This window comes from Eubalaena glacialis, chromosome 6 (genome assembly GCF_028564815.1).
Source record: "Eubalaena glacialis isolate mEubGla1 chromosome 6, mEubGla1.1.hap2.+ XY, whole genome shotgun sequence".
NCBI lineage: Eukaryota > Metazoa > Chordata > Mammalia > Artiodactyla > Balaenidae > Eubalaena > Eubalaena glacialis.
In genome coordinates, this window is record NC_083721.1 from 77,146,052 (window position 1) to 77,168,721 (window position 22,670).

Sequence of the window (22,670 nt, forward strand, 5' to 3'; positions counted from 1 at the left end):
GCGTGCTCATTCTAATACTTTACATTATGGTCACATCTTCTTTGAGCCTTGCAGCAACCCAGTTAGATAGGTACTGCTCGTGTCATTATCACTGATGTATTTTACAGATGTGGTTTGGAGATTGAATAACTTGTCTGGTTTCATACAGCGAGTGGGTGATTAAGACAGGAGCCAAATAAGATCATGATGGGATGAACTATAAGCTTGTTGAGGGCAGGGAGAATGTAGAGGTGTAAAGAGTTCCCCTTGGTAACTGAAACAGGGCCTTGGATGCAATCTGTGCCCAATTCAAGGTTTCAAGTGAATGACTGCAGTGGTCCTAATAGTTTGGTTTAGGAGTTGAAAGACTTGGCCTATAAATAAGGGAAAAACTATTCAACATTCTGTATTTTTTCCCTTTAGAATACAGAGATGACTTAAAAATATGGAGATGAGTAAGACCATGTTTTATTTGTTTGAAGGGAGGTCAGAAATATAAATATAATTATCCTTTCAATATGTATCTGGCAACTTTCTCCAAGTAATTCAACTGCTTCCACCTACGCTGTCTTCAGAATTGTAAATGGAAATTCTCCAGTTGTTCAAAAATAGAGCAAAAAAGTCAAGGTATTGTTATCCCTGAGATATTGCCCTTCAGAATGACCTGATTATTTTAATTAAATCATCAGTAGGTTGATGTAATCTCATTCCTGAACCCCAAATGCAAAGATATTGGAAATGTCCTAGTAACCATGAAGGAAAACTTACGAGAATTAGTGGCCCAGGTAGGAAACTAATGAATTTCTTTTTTTTTTTTTTTTCTTTTTTCGATGTGGACCATATTTTAAAGTCTTTATTGAATTTATTACAATATTGCCTCTGTTTTATGTTTTGGTGTTTTTGGCTGCGAGACATGTGAGATCTTACCTCCCCGACCAGGGATCAAACCCGCACCCCCTGCATTGGAAGGCGAAGTCTTAACCACTAGACCGCCAGGGAAGTCCCTGAATTTCTGAATATAAAAAAATTAACGAGGGTATTGCTTCTGATCTCAACAGCCATGTAAATAGGACCTAACTTCTCAGATTTCCCTGTATTTACCTCTTCTTCTCACTGGAGAAATGAAGTAAATGATGCTGATGATGAGTTAAAGGGCTCAACAGCTAAAAAGCACCCTGACGATAGCCACAGGAGTGCAAGGGAAGAAGTAAAGTTTTTGTTGTCTAATTGAATTGAAAACACCACATTCTCTTAGTAGCGATCTAAAGACATGGAATGTCACTTTCAGAAAGCTAGCATTTATTGCTTTCATTTTGTTCCTTAAATGCCTAACGATGCTGTCATGTCAAGACAAAGAATACTTCAAACAGCAACTGTTATCTGCTTTTTCATCTCTTCCCCCATCACCCTCTTCTATCCTGTGCTGCTACACTGGTTACCTTCTGCCTCAAAACATCTTTCATGTCTCATAAACCTACAGGAAAAAAAAATTAACACACTCAAAGATTAGAGAACACACATTCTCTTTCCAGGCCCTTTTTTTGGGGGGGAGGGGGCAGGCACAGACGGTAGTTCTAGTAAAGTGTGTTAAATTTTTGAGAGTCTGAGTTTATTTCTCCCTTCTAGGATTATGTGTTATCTAAAATGTATCTATATCTATATATCTCTCAAACTTTGACACCTGAAGAACTTGTCAAAAACTCAAAATTCCTGGGCTCTATTCAGAGAGATTTCTGTTTCACGTTCTGAGAAACCATCAGGAATCTACATTTAAAAAAAGCATCTCAGAAGAATATCATGCATTTTCTTAAAAAAATAAACACTGTCATCATCTCTTTTACTCATTTGGCATTTTCCACTTTTCAGAATGCTTGCACATACATATTCAGTTCTGTGAGGTAGATGGGAATGTTATTCCCATCTTGAGGATAAGAAAAAGACTCAGAGTTTAGCAGTGATTTTCTCAAGACCTCACTATACACCCCTCTCGCCCATTTCTCTGGATTCCTCACCTTAGCTGACCTTTTTCTTTTTGGGTGTTGAACTGCAAGAGGCAAGGAGCCCCCAAAGCCAGCCAGTACTATTTGTACCTGCCTTCCTCAAGAATAAGACAAGCCTCGTGGTAGCCAAGGAAGGAAAACACGTAATTTTATCTGTGAAATGTGAACATTTCCCAGATGTTCCCAGAACATTTCCCGTATCATTGACAGTGATAACAATTGATTTTCAGTAATGTCCCTTACCACATCCAGATGCACTTTTGAAAATGTATTTGGCTGGCTTCACTTTTGGAGAAGAGGTCTGTGTGTGGTCGCCTGCTTGTGTGTGTGTGTGTGTATCTTTTTCCCCTGTTATGTACTGTTAGAATCCCAAGTTTACTGCCCTTATTCAGGCACACTGAACAGCTGCAGGGGATGTGGTGCTCCCCATTGACAGCTGGGATTCCCCCCTCTCAGGGCGCCTTGCCTATTTAATCCTCCTCCCAGCTGTCTGCCTCATAAACCTGTCTGCCTGTGTTATGTCCAGCTGCAGCATGCAAGGTCCAGGCCCCCAGACGTGGTGGGGCTGTTTAACACAGTGCTTGCTCTAAACAGCCTCACAGGCCTCAATTCTTCTCCTTCTACTAGGCCCACAGGTTTGTGCCCACATCTAGAGAATTCCTGGGCCCTCTCCACAGCCCACATCCATTCTCAGCAGCTGCCAGGGCCTTCACGTTCCTTGACCACTCTTAGGGTATTTCCAACATACGTGTTTCTGCTTGGAAATCATCCATTAAATCTTTTGGCACTACCCTTGATGCTTAGCGAAATGTCTGTTAAGGGGAGAGACTAGGGATATTTGAAGACTGATTGAAGAGAGATACTAAGTATGACTAATAGCCACTTCCAGGCCTTAGCATGACTACTCCTTTATGTTTCCAAATTTTTTCATGCTGCGTTTTAACTTGGGTGACATTATCTTCTCCGCTGAGTTTTCTGTTGCATCCAGCTGTCATCACAAGCACTCCTAGAGACCCGATTGCCCTCCGCAGCTGGTTGTTGACTGCCCTTGTCCACAGTCACCCTCTCACTCCACCTCCATCCTCCCCTCTGTGCAGGGTGCTCACCTGGTTCCTCATTTTAAGGATTGAGCCTGTTTTGCACGTTTCCTGATAGAAACCAGAGATCTGGGTTCCTCAAATATGGAGACACTTTTTCCTGTTCCAAAATGTGCTGAAGGTGGACCCAACAGGCCGTTGTTACTTTCTCCAGTGTCCGCTGCCTTCCTTTCTAAAAAGAGAATTCTTTGTGCTTCAGCTTACTGGCGAGACGGCAGACTGCTTTGTTGGCGCCTCACCCCTCGCCCCTCTCTGTGTACCCGGGATCCTTTAACGGGCCGGTAGTGTTTTCTCTTGGGGGAGGGACGGGACAGAGCCGACCGGAGCTGCAGTTCCTTCGTTCTGCCTCTGAGAATTTCTCATACAAACCTGAATCACGTAGGATTGCGTAGAGAGGAGAAAAGGGGAAAGACAGAAGACGGAGAAGGGGGAGAGGGGTGACGGCAGGGAGGGGGAAGAGTCTGGGAACAGAGGGCGCGAGGGAGGGGAGGAGGACCCGAGCTCTCTGCGCTTCCTTGCGCTCTGGGAGCCTGGCCCCCAGGCTGGCCCCACCTGGGCGCTCCCAAGCTCTCAGCGGGTGGGCGAGCAGTGCCAAAGGTACACCGGCGGCCGCCCGCGCTTCGTCCCACCCTCCGTCTCGGTGGCGGTCGTCCCTGCCTGGAGTTTCCTGGGGAGCTAGCGCTCCAACGCAGCGAGCCGGCGCTCCAACGCAGCGAGCCGGCTAGGCGGCGGCGGTGGCGTCCAGGAGCCGGTGCGGCTCGGCGCGCCTGGAGCCTCAGCCCCCGAATGGGACTCAGCCCTGAGCGCCCCCTCCGGGGCCTGGGGAGGAGGCGGCGGGGGGCAGCCCCCTAGCCCGCGGCTCCCAGCTGCCACCCGCGCAGCAAGTTGGCCGAGTTGGCGGCAGCCCGCACCTGCTTCCTGGCCCCGGCCGCAGAGTATGCGTCGGGACCCGAGGGCCCCAGTGGTACACTCGGCCGCCTCCCGCCCCCCAGACCCGGCGGCCTAGGGGGCCCCTCTTGCGCCCGGGGCGCCAGACCATGGTGGGTAGCTCCGAAGCGGAGCCGCAGCCGCCTCGAGCAGACGTCGCCCGCAGCCAGCCCCCGCCCCACCCGAGCCGCCGCGCGGGTGTTCGCAGCGCGAGGGTCCCTCCCTTCCTCGGCCGGGATGGGCCGCGCGGGACTGAGTGATCGGCCTCGCGTCCGGCGGGTAATCCCCATCTGATCTGATGCCTGTGAGCCGCCGACTGCCGGGCCGCGCGAGCCTGGGGGCCCCGGGCAGCGCGGCGACGACCTGATCCCGAGCTCGCTAGGGCGCCCCCTCCTTCCCTCGCTCCCTCTGAGCCTGTGCGGAGAGCGGCTCGGTGCGGCGGCCCCGGGAGGACCATGGCGGGGAGCTCCAGTTAAAGGCGTGTGGGCGCCGAGCTGGAGAGGAGACCTTCGGCATCGCTGCCTTTTGAGGGGGCTTATTTAAACTACTGAGTCATTCCAGATTTAGGATTCCCTAAATAATCACCAACTGTGCCCGTCTTGTGCCAGAAAGAAAGAGGAAAGAGAAAGAGCACCTGCTCTCGGGACCCCGCGTATCCGCGGCGCTCGCCTCTCGCGGGTTTCTCCCGGAGGGGTGCCTGGCCCTCGAGGATCTCCCTCCCTCCCTCCCTTCCTCTTTCCCCGTCCCTCCTTCCCTCCCCCCTCCCTCGCCTCCCGCGCCTCCCGCTCTCCTTGCAGCGCTGCTGGCGGGGAGTCGCGCTCGCCGCAGCTGGAAACAGCTGCCCCCGCCTGGCGCCCCTACCCCGACTCCGGCTAACCGCTCCCACTTCGCGCCTCTCGGAATTCCAGAACTCGGGCGGCGGGCCCCGGGAGAACCGCAGCCGGTGCGATGCATTCCGTAGACCTCACCCAGCCGGGACAGACCTCCTAATCTCCAGAACTGCGGGCCGCAGGGAGTTAAATTGCTGCCTTCCTCTCCTCTCTTGCGGTTGGTGGCTTGTTTTCTAAAGGAACGTTTTATTCACTTTTTAGTATTTTCTACCGGGGGCACGCTACCCGCCTCGGTCCAGATTGCTTTGTAAACGGGTTTTATATGTATGTATGTGTAGATATACTTTGGACACCTTACAACGCTTGCGCCTCTCCAACAGAGGCACGGCTTGTTGTTTTGGACATCCTCCTTCCCTTTCCACTTGGTACTCCGAGCGCAGTGTGACCAAACTCCCCACTGCCCCTTGGACGCGGATCGCCTTGGGGTGCAAGTTTGGGGTGCAAGAGTCTAGTTAACAGGAAGGCCTGGGACGGCCCCGCCCCCGCCGCCAGCGGTTGGGGAAGTTTACATCTGGATTTTCACACATTTTGTCGCCACTGCCCAGACTCTGACTAAACGTTGTGGGCGCCGGGTTTTCGGTACTGCGGCCTTCTCAAATATTAGCACTGCCTCCCCGCGCCTGCCCTGTCCCTCCAGGCCGCCGAGGTCCTGCCCTCGCCTCGGCGGAGCGTGATCCCGAGGGCGCAGTGGAACCCGGGGCCTGGGGCCCGCACTGAGCAGCTATGGCTGCAGCGATAGCCAGCTCCTTGATCCGGCAGAAGCGACAGGCGAGGGAGTCCAACAGCGACCGGGTGTCGGCCTCCAAGCGCCGTTCCAGCCCCAGCAAAGACGGGCGCTCCCTGTGCGAGAGGCACGTCCTCGGGGTATTCAGCAAAGTGCGCTTCTGCAGCGGCCGCAAGAGGCCAGTGAGGCGGAGACCAGGTCAGTAGAGATACAGACGGTGGGCTCCCTAGAGGCTGACACCCCCCTCCCCTTCTGAAAAGCACCTGGGGGCATCCATGGAAGAGAACCAGGATCCCCCTCTTCCATTCTGTCCCCCGTTCTCCAAAAATTTTCAGACATCTTTCAGTCGCCCTCTGTTAGTTAATAGCGTCTTGTCCCATATTCAGGAAAACACTTTATACCTTGATGAAACCACGGTTTGACTAGGGTGAGAGTTACATATATAGATGCTCCTCGTCCCATAGAGCTTGTAGAGTCCTTGAGGGCAGTGACCACCTCATTCTTCCTCTCTCTCTCTTTCTCATCTATCCCTTCATCCGTCCATCCATCCATCCATCCATCCATCCATCCATCCATCCAGTGTTTAATCTGCCTACTGAGGACCTAAATATAAATAAACCTTCCTCCCTATGTCTCTCATAACACTTAGCACAATTCTTAACACATAATAGACACTTAGTAGACACCAGATGAACTTAAATTTACTGTCTTTTTCTAAATCTTTCTCTAGCAACACATCATGTCCAGTCTTTCTCACATTCTGATCAATTTCTCACCTCCGCATTTTTACCCATGCCCTTTCACTTCCTTTTACACAGACCTCCTTTTCCTATTCTCTTCCTCCCATTACTCTCATTGTTTCCAATGGCTCTGCTCATTAACTTTTCTGTCCTATTACTCCCATCCTTTGCACACTCACACTTACTTTTGGGACATTACGGGAACAACATAGTATCTGCAGTTTGGTCACAGGGAGTGTAAAGAAAACTTTAGACTTATCAGAGATCTTCTAGGCCTGGCCTTTCTGAAGCTGATTCTCTTCTTTGGCCCTAAATTCAAATGGTTGGTCTTTGATGTGTCTCTGTTTACAAAGGGAAATTGGATACCTCAAAATTTCAGAGTGATTATTCCCATTTTAAGCCAGGCTACCTTGAGAGAATGAAAGCAGAATTTCCAAAGTCTGTGCTTCCATCAGACTTTATTGATCCTCTGGGTGTGGCCCACAGGGTCATTTGCAATCTGCAGATGATCTACCCTTACTGTGGACAACTGAAAGGAAATACTGTCTCGAGAGAAAGCTTGCTCTGTGATCAGGTGACTAGTTTAGGTTAGCATCTTTGCAACTCTGACTGTGATGTTCTCCTGGGTTCCAGGAATGAAGCATATGGGCTAGGGTCATTGGGTGAAGAAAACACTTGGAAAGTCTGGACAAGTGGGGCTCAGAATTAGTTTAGAAATTTGGGATTAAGCCTTATGAAAAAGCCGTCTCATCTCATTTTTCCATTGAGTTTTCATGACGTTATTCACTCCCTAGTGGTCTCATTTTCTTATTCCGTGATGTTGATGAAATAGTAAATTTCAGGAGGAAACAAAAATAATTATGATCTGAAGGCAGGAGCTAGTAAAGCCTATTATTTTATATTCAATTAATATGGCCTGTTCATTTTATACAGGGAAGATGTATGCAAAATACTAGAGTTATCTCTGCACAGTAAATAATTCATATTAGGGGGAAGTCAAATCCCTTGTATTGTTGTGCAAGGATCATTTGGGGGCCATTTTCTCTCAGGGCTTATGTGGTCTGCAAGGGGCTTCAAGGCTCTGAATTCCATGTGACTCTTATATCTCAGTCTCTGAAGTATGTTCTTGTACTCTAGTTGGGATAATAATGTTTGTGAATAGATCCTACTCAGCCTCCTCAGTTACAAACAAGGTCATCAAGATGATAGGTAGATTGTTTTTGTGAATGGTTAAGATAAACTCGACTGATCTTTGTTGAAGTTGATTTGGAGATGGGTGATTTGCATGGCTTAATTTTGCATAAGGAAATTGCTTCCTGTGACCTTTTCCTTAGCAACTCATTAGAAAATAGAGACTTTGAGGGAATTGCTGAGTTTATTGTTTTTTTCAATGTTCATTTAATCTTTCCCTCTTTTTCATCTACTTAGTGTACATTTCGGCAAAGAGGATCATGACTGGTGAATTCCTTTAGCTTAAGTGTCACAGTAATAATCTGGCAGAGAGATGACAGGACCTGTAAAGACATGCCCAGTGCAAAGGCAGCACACATGTTTCTGTCCACCATGGACTTCAGTTTGTTATGAAACTTAACTTAGAAGAATGGGAGCGTAGGGTGCAGCAGAGCTTTTGGGGAAGATGATAGTGTCCTGTTATTGTTACTAACAAAGCCAAACAATTAATCTGTTGATTTGCTGTCAGTGACTATGATTCACGTAGTATGGGATGAGCCTATATAGAGAGATATAGCACCTTCCACATCTCAATTCCAGAGAGGATTCTTTAGCTGGATTGGGAGGAAGTTGCTAAACACCAAAATGAAAAACTATCTGAGCAAATCTGTTTTACAAGCGCTTTGATGTTATGTTCACTTAATATTTGAGTTATCCTTGAACTCACTAGCCCTTCTAAGCCATATTCTGTGAAGTACAAACTGAGTCACAAATGGTAAAGTGGAATAACTTGTCCTGATAAAGAATTTCCACTCTGAATTTCTGTCGAGACACAAGTTCCATGGACCAGACTTGCCAGGGGAGAGAGCCTGAAACAGTGAAGCTAAGCCAGGTATTGGATGGGAAAGGCCACGGTTGTATTTCTGGTTTCAGGGCTGACACATTGAGTGTCTCTTAATCCTTGTCTTAGCTCACCAAGTTCTGATGCATATCATGTTGAAACCTCATAAACACAGAGGGAATACTGAAATTACACAGTAAAGGTCTCAGATTTCAAAATCATGATATTGCATTATGAAAATGTGACAATTGACAGGGCAAGACCTCCCATCGCGCAGTTCCAGGACCACAGGGCACCTCAGATGCTTTGTGAGTGCCCTCCCTGGAGCACAGTGATGGCTTACACTAGGATTGTGTAGCAAAATCCTTCCTAAGATAAGAAATCCTTGAGCCACAGCAAGTTGGTGGTTTATACAAGATTGCACATCTAGATTGTGGAAAGATTGGGGCTAGAACTTGATCCAGTTGATTCTTCTTGCCTGTGCACTTCACAACACAACACAGAAAAAGGTAGTATGATGAACTGGGTGTCCTCTGTCAAAGAATGGAAATAATTTTGTGCATTATTTATTTTTACCATTAAGGATTGTTATCATTATTATTTTGTAATTAGAACAGGAATACGGTCTCATAGAGGAGGTAACGGGTAGAAGGAGACATAGGCAATTGGGGTTCTAAAATGAACATCCTATGCAAACTATTATAAATAGGATGGATAAACAGCAAGGTCCTACTGTATAGCACAGGGAACTATATTCAATATCCTGTGATACTGAATAATGGAAAAGAATATGAAAAAAATGTATAATATGTGTATAACTGAATCACTTTGCTGTACAGCAGAAATTAACACAACATTGTAAATCAACTCTACTTGAATAAAATAAATTTAAAAAAAATAAAGTGACTATCCTATAGCAGTCTGCATTATAAAAGTAAATCCAACAGTGAAGACATACAGACAGTGCAGGAATAGTTAGCCCTTTAGGCACTGTGTGGGCTGTAGCTCTTTGGAAATGAAATGTTGGAGACCTTGAACTGGCACGTTGGCTGAGAGCACTGAACCATAAAAAAGCCTTTAGAACATTTCTGTTTGTGGACTTTCTAATAAAGAAAGGAGCATTCCTATGGTCATTACTACTTGAGTAATTATTTATATGTGAAATACCTGTATGAGCCAGACCTGCTGGAATTTTGCTTAAATGTTGATACCACTTAATTTGCCATATCTAAGCTATTAGCACATCCACGTGAATTACATGGCTCATTCATTTCCAATATTTGTTTTACTTTTGAATAGAAACATCTGTACAAATGACTGACTCCAGAATTATTTATGTTTTGACTCAGGAGTTGCTGCAGGTAATGGATAGCATTCACCGTCGGGAAGGGAAAGGTGTTTATAGAATCTTTGAATGTTGGAGCAGCCAGGAACCTTGGAGATCATTCGTTTCACTCTTTGAGTTTTCAAATGAGAGCCTCTCTGGAAAGTACAGAGTAGTTAGATAAGTCTAAATCTATGTATTTTAAGTGATTTTGTGATTTTATTATTTTTCTATATAATTTAATTCCTTCCCTCAAACCAGAGCATTAAAAAAACAGAAGTAATCAGGAAAATTCCTCACCTAAAAAACATTAGATGTTTTTCATAACTTAAGTTTTTGGTTTTATATTACCTCCCTCTTAAAGAATGATGTAGTATATTTATACCGACTGGATAAAATAAATCAAAGAAGTGATTATAATTTTACTAAATTTTGTTGATTTTCATTTGTCATTTTTCTGAGTCCCTGTTTCTGCTTGTTTCTGAGTCCTTGTTTCTGTTATAAAAATTGAGGTTACTCAAAATATTTTAGTATTTTTCTGACTTGTTTTGGTAGATGTATAGTATTTAATAGCATACTCATTCAAAATTTTACTATCAAATATATCCTTTGATGTTGATGAAGGAAGCATCACAGAAAATAGAAACTTCAAGAAGAAAACTGACAAAAAAAGGAGAAATGCTTAATCATGTAATTTATGGAATATAAATTAGATTTTTATAAATTGAAATAATTCTGGTCAATATATAGATCAAGAATACATTCACATGACAGGTGATACTTTACATTTATAGCCAGTAGTTTTATTGTATTTTCTACTTTAAAAGTATGACTCATATCTGAACTACAAAATCAGCCTAATTAAATGATATTTGGCTTAATGTCTTGTTAAAAAAAACCCAGGCTTTTCTCTTTAGAAACCCACCCTAGGGTTTAAACTGATATTTTGTATGTGTTTTTTTAATCCTATTTTCTCTACAGCAGTGCATTCTCATCAACAAATTATGTTTCCATTGTAAGATCACTTTAAAATAGCAGGTACTGTGATCTCTTGATTTCTTTCATCCCACAGAGATCTCATCAAGCCATAACTCAGGATTAAGTCTTTTAAGTTTTAATGAAGTTGATATTCTTGAACAGACTTAGAAAAACAATTTTCAGGAAATGAGGCAGTCTGTATTTGAGGAAGCAATAGAAATATTTTAAAAGATCTTTAGAAACTAAAGCTTTGTCTCAGACAATTATATTTTAAAGAAAGTACTGGGCTTAATAGTCAAAAACTATTGCTGTTAGTCTTGTTGAGAGCATATTTTTACATAGATATTACAGTGTTGATTTGGTTTGAAAAATTTGTTAATAGTAATTAGTCTTTTCTTGTCTCTTTCTTGAGTACTTTGTCATAATGTATATTCGCTATGACTTCTTTCTAGAATTATTATAGATTTTATGAGAACTCTCATAAACAGTCTTATTAGACATAGGAGACCAAGTTAATATACTACATTTTGGATTATATCTGATGGCCTACCCATCAAGCTACAGAGCTTTACTTGTTGTCCAAAGAGAAATGCAGCACATCTAAAGGGCTCTGACAGACATAGAGACACAGACCTAGAGAACGATGTATGGATACCAGGGCAGGGTGATGGTGTGATGAATTGGGAGATGGGGATTGACATGTATACACTACTATGTATAAAATAGATAACTAATGAGAACCTACTGTAAAACACAGAGAACTCTACTCAGTGCTTTGCGGTGACCTAAATAGGAAGGAAATCCAAAAAAGATAGGCTATATTGATATGAATACATACAGCTGATTCACTTTGCTGTACAGCAGAAACTAACACAACATTGTACAGCAACTATACTCCAATAAAAATTAACTAAAAAGATAAAAAGTTAACAAAAAATAGAGGGGCTTCCCTGGTGGCGCAGTGGTTGAGAATCTGCCTGCTAATGCAGGGGACACGGGTTCGAGCCCTGGTCTGGGAAGATCCCACATGCCGCGGAGCAACTGGGCCCGTGAGCCACAACTACTGAGCCTGCGCGTCTGGAGCCTGTGCCCCGCAACAAGAGAGGCCGCGATAGTGAGAGGCCCGCGCACCGCGATGAAGAGTGGCCCCCGCTTGCCGCAACTAGAGAAAGCCCTCGCACAGAAACGAAGACCCAACACAGCCAAAAATAAATAGATAAATAAATTAAAAATAAATAAATAAATAAATAAATAAATAAATAAATAAATAAATAAAGGGCTCTGATTCTGAGGCCACTTTCTAAGCATCTGTGGGAGGGAGGAGCCTTAGATGCAAAATGTCTCTAAATTAATCATATATAATAATAACTTTTAATGATAACTTCCTTGACTGTATAACTTCAGGATTTACAGAGTTTCTTCACAACTTCTGCCCCTTTTATTCTTCATAGCGATCCACTGACATAGTTAGCCCCATCTTTGCAATAAGAGAACTAAGCTTCAGAGTAGCAGACAGACTTGTTCAGGTTTATGGAGTCAGGAAGTGGCTAAACTGTTTCAGAAACCCCAGCCTGAACCCTGCGGATCATCTGTCTTTATCTCCCACCACCTCGAGCTAAGGAGCCTGAATCTGAAGAACTCAATGTGATTTGAAGCTGGGACACTCCAGTTGGTGGGAATCCGATGAAGAGTTCAAGGAAATGTGGAGGGTCATGTTACTTTGCTCTGGGGGTGATCTGGAGCCCCCAGGGAGGATCTCTAGTGAGGAGGAGGAGTGAAGTGGGAAGGCTGCTGGCGGTCTGCAGGCCGGTACTGCAGAAGCAGTCCTGTGGCTGTGTTGTCATGTGCTGTTCCCAGGCTCCTGGCTGGGATATCCCTCTCTGCATGCGGGAGCCTTGGAGATGTCAGGGGTGCCACCTGGGACACCTAAGGACCCACTGGGAGACTTGGGTCCAGAGGGGAAGACTTTCTTGACTATAAACATAAACAACTGCTTCAGATGTTTTCAGAAGTAAAGAGGTTAATAACAAGGTCAGGAGAGCCCTGTAGGATTTAGCCTTTACAAAAAAAAATTTTTTTTTAATTTTAAAATTTTTTTACAGTTACTGTTTAAGCGACTGTTTAGCAGAGTGATTAAGTTCATGGACGTTGGTGTGGGATCTGAATCCAAATTCTGGAGATATTATTTGTGAGAACATTAGGCAAGTTTCTTAATACTTTGAGCCTCAGTTTGCTGATTTGTAAAATGAAAATACTATCTCTAGCATTTGTTCAGGAAACGTCTCTTTGAGGAATAATCATGTAAGCTGAGTTCTGAAGGGTGAGGCAGGCAGAAAAGGATAGAAGAATGTTCAAGGCAGAGGAGAATAGCTTGCCTGAGACTGAGGTGAGAGGGAGTTCGGTGCTTTTGAAGAAGTTGAAGTGTAACTGGAGTGACGGGAGGAAGGGGTCCAGGTGATGTTGGAAAGCTTGGCAGGGCTGAGTTGTGCAGGGCCTTGGAGACCCTCAGAGAGATTGCATATTTTAATCTAGGGTCCAAAGAGAGTCAGAAGTAGGTGGTGATATAATGTGACTTGCATATTTAAATGGACACTCTGGCTTTGGAGAGGAGAGTGGATTGTAGGGGAGCCAGAGTGGAAGCTAAGGAATCATAAGGAGGCCAGGGCAGCAGTCTGGGCCAGCAGTTCTCAAAGTGTGGTACGCAGGCCCTGGAAGCTCCTTGGAGACCTTTCAGTGAGTCCACAAGATTATAACTATTTTCATAATGATATTTCCTAATAATACTAATTATTCATCTTTTTTCACTCATTCTGTCCCAAGTGTCCAACGGAATTTTCCAGAGACTAGATGATATATCCACAATCATCTGAAAAGGCTATTAAAATTTTCCTCCCTTTTAAACCATGTATCTGTGTAAGGCCAGGTTATCTTTAGACACTAAAGCCACAACATCTCACAAGAGATTAAATGCAGAGACAGATTTGAGAACCCAGCTGATTTGTGTTAAGGCAGACATTAAAGACATTGGAAAACACATAAACTACTTGTTCACTCATTTTGTTTGTTTTGGAAAATATAGTTAGGTTTCATTAAAACACCTATTTATATTAACATTTGATGGGCTTATTGTTATTTTTAATAAATATTTGAAAAAATTTGTCATAATTTCTAAACATGGTAAATATTGAAAAATATAGGCCACATAAACAAAAGCTCTTTGGGGTATTCAGTAATTTTTAGAACTGTAAAAGGGTCCTGAGAGCCAAAAGTTTGAGAACCACTAGTCTAGGTATAGATGATGTTGACACAGAACATTATGGCGGTGGTCATGGATGTGAAAAGAGTAGGTGGAGGTAGAATGACTTGAGCCTGATAATAGGCAGGTATGGGTCAAGAGAGCATAAGGTGCCTGGATGATTCCTGCCTAAACAATTCAATAGTGAGTGGTGAGTTTGCTGAGATGGAGGACAACTAGGGGAGAAGCAGGGTTGGTATGCGTCAGATAATACGTATCATTCCCAAACTACAAAACACTGGGGAATGCTAAGGTGAAAAATTGGGTAATGGTATTATTTATTGGTTAATAGTTTTACAATATGATGAAGATCCTAAATACCCCTCTGTGTAAGGCTATCTACCTTACTCTTGAACTCTTTAGGGAACTTCTCCTCCTCCATTGATTTATGGCTACTACCTTGCAAGGGTAATCCTATAAGCAAATGTATTTTAGGCAGAGAAAAATATTGAGGAAAGTAGAAAACCTTAATAGTTTTTCTAGTCCTTTAAAATCAAAACAAAATATTTCGTGTCTAACAAACTTCTAAAGATACTTCACCTAGTTTAGTTGTGAATATATTCTGAATATGGCTTTTATATGTGTGGCACCTAGGTGGATTTCATACATGAGTTTGGGCCAAGTTCAGTGGTTTTTGCATAATTAAGTGCCTTTGACCAGACAAACTTTGTAATGTCCTCCTTATTTGTCCACCTGTTGTTAGTCATTTGATTAGTTTGTGGTACTTATACACCCCCAGGCTCCCTGCTTCTAATCATACTTCTGTTAATGCCTCTTCACTGGAATTTAAGTGTGTACGGCCTTTTCTTAATGACTTTTCAGAGGTCATTAGAGAAACCCTAAGGTCTAAGACCAAACCTAGTTTCCTAGAAAAGAATGACATGGGACAATTGAATCAGTAGTCAAATCACGAAACGTTAGAGCTTAGATATTATACAGGCCAGTGGTTCTCAGCCTAGCTGAAAATGAAATCACCTGGGAGCTTTTATAATGTGCTAATGCCACACAACCAGAAAATCTGATTTCTTGTATCTACTCTGGGGCCCAGACATCAGTTATCGGTTTTGCTTGTTTGTTTGTTTTGAACCTCCAAGGAGATTCTGATGTGCAGCCAAGGTTGAGAACAACCAACCTGTTCAAGTCCCATCACTTCATACCTTGTGACCCTGAAACAAAGAATAATTATTTTATTCATTAATGCCTTTGGAATACATTTATGAGGCCTAGAAACTGTGCACACTAATTTTAATTATAATGATGGTCCCTTCCTTTTGCTTATTGTTGAGTCTTTCCAGTGTTTAATGGTGTCCAAAACCTGCGCCACGTTATATGATATGTTTATGTGCCTCATCTTCCTGACCAGCATGTGAGCTCCTAAGGATGGGACCGTGACATGTTCATTGCTAGATTCTCAGCACTAGCATCTTGCCTGTGTCACTGCAGTTCTTTGATCACTGTTAAATAAATGAGTAAATGACACACCGACTCCTTGAACCTTACCTTTACAGCAAGCCTCAAAGGAAAAGGGATTCTGAAGTTAGTATCTCCAGTTCTCACATAAGGATGCTGAGGTATAGCAAGGCTGGGGCTTCTCAAGTTCACGAGACTAGTGAGAAGTAAATTCTGGGTTTGAACTCAGGTTTGTTTTTCCTAGTCGACTTTTCTTTTCACTCTGCCAGCACTGGAAATGGGCCTCAGTGTTTTTCTTTGCAAAACAGTGGTACTATATTAAAGGACATCTAAGAGCCTTTTTAGCTTGAAAAGTTATTAAATAGCTCCCCTCCTCCCAGGAGGAACACTCATGACCATGACCCGTGACATGAAATACTCATCTGCTCCCTGCTTCCTACTTACACAGGAAATATTAAAACTATTTTCCTAGTGTGCTGTTTAGAACATTCCTAACTACATCCCATTGTTTAATTACCTGAAATGTGCTATTAAACATCTCTTTGCCTAAAATATCAGTCTTTATTTCTTTTGACTCCAATTTAGGCCTTAAAACATTAGGAATTAAATCCAGTGTACTGCAGCGTTTTAGACATTTTTTAAACCTAAGGTAAAAAGGGGGATTAAAACGAAGTGTGAATGAGATTCAGGAGAGAAAATCTGTAAGCTTGTATAAATTATTATAAAAAGAAAAAATAAAAATTTCCAGAAGATGTATTTTTTATTGTTACTGGTGACTTTAATGTTTTATTTTAATTTTGGGAATTCAAAAGATAACCCAGATCACCTTCACAGTGCCCTAGAATCAGATAATACTCCTCAAATAATTAAGAATGGGGGCAAAATTTAAATAAGTACCAAAAGTAGGGATCTGTAGTCAAATTGCCTGGGTAGAATAAGTGTCAGATTCTGTTTTCAGATAAATAGCTCTAGCTGAGCTGTCTACATATTATTATATTATCCATACCAAATGTAATATTATGTTGGGGAGAAGACTTTAAGACAGGATAGCCACCTAAAATCACCTAAAGAGGCTAGAAAAGAAAAGATTGGTCAGTGTCTGTAATTCATTAAAAAATGATGAAAAATAAGCAGAATCTCAAATTCCAAGGAAGCCCAAGTTTCTCATGATGGAGAGAGTTAAAGCAGTGTTATTGTCATGCTTTATTACTTCAGGGAGGACTGCAGAGGATTTTTGTAACCAGCGTGTAGCCGTGAAGTTAAACATAAGTGGCAAATGAGGTGGTGATTCTGAAGATCAGAATTCTAGAGAGGAAGTCACGTTGATAGAAACCCAAGTTTCCTCTGCAGTCTTCTTCTTATGGGATACCGCTCTGAGAGACTGGAAATTTACTTTCCCTTCAGAATGGTGGAGAGGGTTCCTGTTTGCCTCCTTGCTGAACCTGTCTTCTGATAGGCCCCAGGGCCCTTCTCCTCTGTAGCCTTTGCTCAGGAAAGTATCAATGGTTGGTAGCATCTTGAAGTTCTGGTATCCTGAGAGGTCTGCCTCTCCTCCCTCTCCACCTACAGGTCATGAGAAAAGCAGCACGAAGAAGGAAATGCACTTTGAAATCATGCTTTTCCTAGTGTTTCCACAGAATTCCCTTCTTTGAGGTTTTGCTGGGCTGCATTTCTGGGTTACTATGTGGCTTCTTGAGTTTGAATTCCACTCATGATTCTGCTAATGGGACCACCATTTTGGTTGGAAACCTGAAGATGGAGGATCCTTGGCTCCCGTTACTTTCACCTAAAGCACAGTCCTGCCTGTTCTCTTTTTCATGTTATGCAACCACATTCAGTCTGAAGCTTTTGTCTCATGCTATTACACGTCTGCACTTGAGAATGAGTAACTGTGACATCAGCCTTGGGAGATCCACCTAGTGGGGTATGTGATTTAAAGTGTTTTTGGGTTTGCATTAGAAAACATCAGCACTCATTACAATCACCCACCTTATGGGCGAGGGAAGTGAGCCTCTGAAGGGGTAAATTAGGTCATATAACTATGAAAGGCAGAGCAAACACAGAACTAAGCCTATAAACATAAGCCTGTGCCTTACTGCTACACCATAGCTGTCTCCTGTGGGACATTGCCCATTGATGGTAGCAAGATTATCCATCTGCTTCTTTGTTTTGAGCAATTTAAATGTGGGTAGTTGCTTTTAAATATCTATAGTCAAGTTATATTGTCAGACACCTATTGAATAGCTGTTTTGTCATGTGCTTGGGAATGGGATATGGCAATAACGAGGGAGTACCTGTTCTTTTCCTGTAGGGCAATCTATAATTTTGTCAACTCCGGCCAGATTTGTATTACTGCGTTCCAAGTTGTAGTTTTGCTGTGTTCTTCTGGACAGTTTCTCCTGTAATGTCTAAATTTCAAGAAAAATAATAATTTCTTAATTTTAAAAAATTCACCACAATTTTTCTTTCAAAAATACACGTGGGCTCAAGACCTGGCCGAGAGCATGCTGTTTGATTATATATATTATCAACATGAATATGCTGCATAATCAAGGTTCTTTCTCTACCTCTCCTCCCACAGTGCTCTAGCCAACCCCAGCCTTGTTGCATACATAGAACATTTACAGCATCTGACCATTTCAGTTCCGTAATTTATAGTTGGTTTCCCCACAAGGCATGCTGATAATTTCCATACCTGTCTTTCCCTTACTCAGACATAACCCCACATTTTCCCACCCTGCGGCAGTCCAGCCCAACTCCCATCTCTTATGCCAGATCTTCTCAGATCCTTCCAGGTAGAATGAATCACTGCCTGCCCCTTCACTTGGCTTTATACCTGTATTGTCGTCTGCAGTTCAGTCTGTCTTGTCTTACAATTACTGCGTAAGTACCTGTCTCTGCCTTTGGAGTATGAGCTCCTGTAGGAAAAGGACACTATCATTTCAATGCTATCTCCATAGTAGGTGGTCAGAAATAACTCATCCAAATGAAATGAATTCTATTGGTGACTAGTGTGCTCATGGCATCAGTACTAGTCAGGTTTCAAGGGAATTTCTGCACAAATGTGAAAATGCTGAGCAAGAAAAGGAATTAGTATTTTAAGCTAATATTAATTTCCTTTTGTTCAATATTAAAATACAAAAATATCATTAATCCATTTTCATTTGGTGTATAGCTATTAGATAAATACTTAGCACTTACGTCTTCCCTTCCTCCCAACCCACCTCTCAGTTGCCACCCTTGTTTCACTCAGTATATACTTTCTTCTTTCTCAGCAGGGTAACTACTTATAAAGGGGGAGTTTCTATGGAAATGCTAAAAAAGAGAGCATCTTTATATTAATTTATCTCTTTGCTCCAGAAATGGAGGGGAAGTGGGTGGCGTAGCCAGTTTGGAAAAGGGCCCGTTTCTCTCTTGACTGGCTTTGGTTTCTTAACATTGGGTTAATGAGAAATAACCTTTGCCATTGATTTCAAATTCAGGCATGCCTGGTCCTTACATTTACAGTTGAGACCAACAAGCCATTTTAGTGTTAAATAATCTTGAGGGAACATATTCACTCTGGTTTCACTTTCCTTGGTGAAGCTCTAAGTGATGAGGGAATACGGTATTGATTGGGTCTAATGAAAAAGCTTCTTTCTGTCAACTCTTTCTTACCTCATTGGCTTTTCTTCTTTTCTCTTCTTTTACTCTTAAAGCTATTGATAGCACATTAAGTAAGTCTTCTGTGTATGCTGCAGTCCTCTGTATTTATTCTTTTGCTGGGTTTGAAACCCAGGCTTTTTCTTAAGAAGATATGAATAAAAGAGGCCTTTGATTCAGTCTAAGGTAACAGTATCATAAAAATAGCATTGGACTTTTTGACCTTGGGGAAGCTTCTTTTTCTTCTCTTCAGCTTCGCTTCCTCATTTTCAGAATAAAGGGGTTGTATCAGGTGGTTTCTGAGATCCCTTTCAGCTTTATCATTCTTTTTTTTTTTTTTTAAATTTGATAATCTCTTGAAATTACTTTGAAATTTTTTTTTTATAAATTTATTTATTTTTTAATTTATTTTTATTTTTGGCTGTGTTGGGTCTTCATTTCTGTGCGAGGGCTTTCTCTAGTTGCGGCGAGCGGGGGCCACTCTTCATCGCGGTGCGCAGGCCTCTCACTGTCGCGGCCTCTCTTGTTGCGGAGCACAGGCTCCAGACGTGCAGGCTCAGTAGTTGTGGCTCACGGGCCCAGTTGCCCCGCAGCATGTGGGATCTTCCCAGACCAGGGCTCGAAGCTGTGTCCCCTGTATTGGCAGGCAGATTCTCAACCACTGCGCCACCAGGGAAGCCCAGCTTTATCATTCTTGATGTGTATTTCTGGTGTTAATTCTTACAGGGGGTAGGTTGTTGGATTCCAAGATATCTGTATGTCAGATGTAAGAAAATAGCTTAATGATATGTTGGACATGAAATTCCAGAAGACTTGACATGTATATTAAGGGAATAGCAAAAAATTAATACCTATATTTTTGTTTAATTGCTCTCCTCCATATTCTTTATTTGTACTTAGATCCACTAATTTAATTGAGCACAAATTGACTGTATTTCTAAATTTTCTTTGTATTATTTTAGTTTTTGCATTTCACTGGGCATTCAAGATAGATTATTACATAGATTTGGGCTTCAGCACTGAAGGGATTTAATAAGATGGTGGAACTAGATTTTGTTCTAATGTAGATGACATTTATTTATTTACTAGTGCAGCCTCAAAGAGAAGATAAAAATAAAAAATGGACAGCAAAAGGGACTATGTGATACTGAGTGCAAGCTGAAAACTGATTTCTGAATAAGCTAATGTAAAACATCATATTCCATGACAGTTTTAAATTAAGCAGTGGAAATGTGCCATTGGAATAAGAATGATAGTAGAGAGAAAAGTCATGCCTTAATTATCAAGTTTTTAGATTTCTCAGACTTTAAGACATACCTTTTTGATATATTTCTACCAAGACTTCATCAATTAAGGAAGAAACCAACATTTACTGAATATCAGACTTGACATACTCTTAGCAATCATCACATTTATATTATGGAGAGTTGGTGAAATTTAATTGTGCTCATTAGTGGTAAAAATATAAGATTTAGAAAAGAAGGGTGTAATTAAAATATTGCCTAAACTGAGATTTTTGCATTTCTGTGATTTTCATTTATGTATGTCACCCATCTCATCTGTTCTCATAGGTATTATTGGTATTTGACTTTTTTCTTCTTTAGTTTTTCCCAATTCTTTATCTATGCAGTATGGTTACAATATACATAGGGGAATTTCAGTTTTATCTTTTGAACCATTGATCATGTTATTTTATGAAAAATAAGCTTGGCCTGTTCCTTGAATTTGAAGTCTAATACAAGGTCACGTTTAGGATTTATAGCACCTAAAATTGCATGACATATAGTAGGTGTGTTGATAAACCTGATTACCTGCCTCTGGATAAGCCCCTATTTATCAGTATCGTTGTAGAGGGTATTGCTTGGAATCAACATTATAATCCAGGTTTGGTCTGATAAACCCAGAGTAAAATACCCTCAGTCTAGATTAGAATTTCTGTGAGGGCTTTAGGAGGTCACTTTATCCCTCTGCACAGTAATATTTGGTTAACTGTTCTTGCAACTGCTGTTTATAATGTGCTTTGAGAAAAGAACTTTCTAATTTCACAGTAGGGATTTTATTATTTTTTTGTGTTAACCAAACTCTTAGGATTTTCAAAAGTGGTTTTTGCCTGCATTCTAAATTAAGTCTCCAGTTGGTCTACACCTCATCTGAATTGATTCAGGCACTTTCATGGGTAGTTCTCCCAGCATGTAAGCTATATGCTCAAAGGCCTTATTGTGTCTAATTTTAAGAGTTCTGAGCATATCTTGTTCACAATGTCAATGTTACAGTCTGTGCACCAATGTAATGAAGAGATGCACATTTTATGAGTCCCAAGACAGTGGCTCTTTTGGGTCTTCTTGTGCTCATGCAAGCCCCATTCATCATTCAGACCTATTTCCCAGGTAAAATTCTCCATCTTCTCCTTTATGCAACCATTTCCTCTGTAGATACATTAGTCATAATACTCATAACACTTTCTTCAAATTGTTTTCATAGTTTTTGTTCTTCTGCTAGACTTTGAACTTGTTGACAGAGTCCATGAGACCAACGTTATCTTGATGAATATTAAGTGTTTGCTGAACGATGTCCTTAATAGAGGTGTTCCTGATTTTTTTTGTTGTTGTTGTTAGTTTGTTTTTTCTCCTTGGGTGAACTCACCTTTATTGACTTCACCTGTCTCCTGTATATTTCTGACTCACAGGTTGACATCTGAGCTCCTCATCCAAATTTCCAGTAACATGCTGTTTACTTCCATGTGGTTCCACTGCTAACTCAAATGCAACCTTCTTCATCTTGAATTTAATTATTATCATCCCCCAGATCTCAGTCTGCTTTGTATCTTGAGTTTCCCATCTCAGTGAATGACATTCTTTATGATAGCTAGTATGCACTTAGCAAATATTGGCAGTTTCTTGATGCCAACCTTCTTGTCTGCCAAGTTGGGAACCCCTCTTATCTTTGACTCATCTCTCTTTATTGTCATATCCAATCACCAACCTCATTGATTTGATCTCTGCAAAGTTTTTTTGTTTTTTTTTTTTTAACTTCATTTATTTGTCAGGCACTAACTGAGGACTTTCTGGGAACTGAGGAAAGTAAGATGAATCAGGTACAGTTACTAACATCAGGTAAACTGATAATCTTTGTTCCATATTATCTTTTCTCCATCTCTCTTGTCACTGCCAAGATTTAGGGTTTTTTTTTTTTTTTTTTTTTTTATAACCTGCGATTCTAATGCATTTTGAAAGGTGGATCTTATACTTAATACACTTTTGAGAGAATACCTATTTATTAACCTGAATGTTGTGAAGTCTTAATCTCCCTTTTCCTGAATCCTTAATCAGTCTGAACAGAATTTTTAAAAAACATCCTTAATATCACATTACTTCCCCATAAAAACCTTTGTAAAACTTCCCAGTTGCTTACAAAAGCACCTTTAAATGGCCTGAACATTGCTATGATTTCCTGAGATCTTGTTGTCAATCTCTTTATCTTCCTCTTGGTGCATTTATCCACAGCCCCCGTACTTTGAGTGTGGCATTTGAGCCAGGCCAAGGAAGATTAGAAAGATTTCAGTAGGAATAAATGTGGTGATAAGCACATGAACAAAGGAATAGAGATGGGAAACCCTGTGGCTGCATTTCCCAGCAGTTATTGATACTCGAAAG

The 22,670-nt window shown here is 41.8% G+C and overlaps 1 protein-coding gene across 2 annotated transcripts in view; it reads left to right on the top strand.

Moving 5' to 3' along the window:
- The window catches only part of FGF12 (fibroblast growth factor 12), a 364,960-nt gene that overhangs the window by 114,321 nt on the left and 227,969 nt on the right, over positions 1-22,670 (top strand). The window contains exon 1 of one of the 2 annotated variants that reach the window (XM_061193266.1): positions 4,781-5,815. The exons of the other annotated variant lie outside the window; for it this stretch is intronic. Coding sequence (XP_061049249.1) covers positions 5,617-5,815 — 199 coding nt within the window. The 5' untranslated portion in view covers positions 4,781-5,616. Of the gene's footprint in view, positions 1-4,780; positions 5,816-22,670 lie in introns of those variants that run through there. 2 annotated transcript variants of the gene reach the window in all.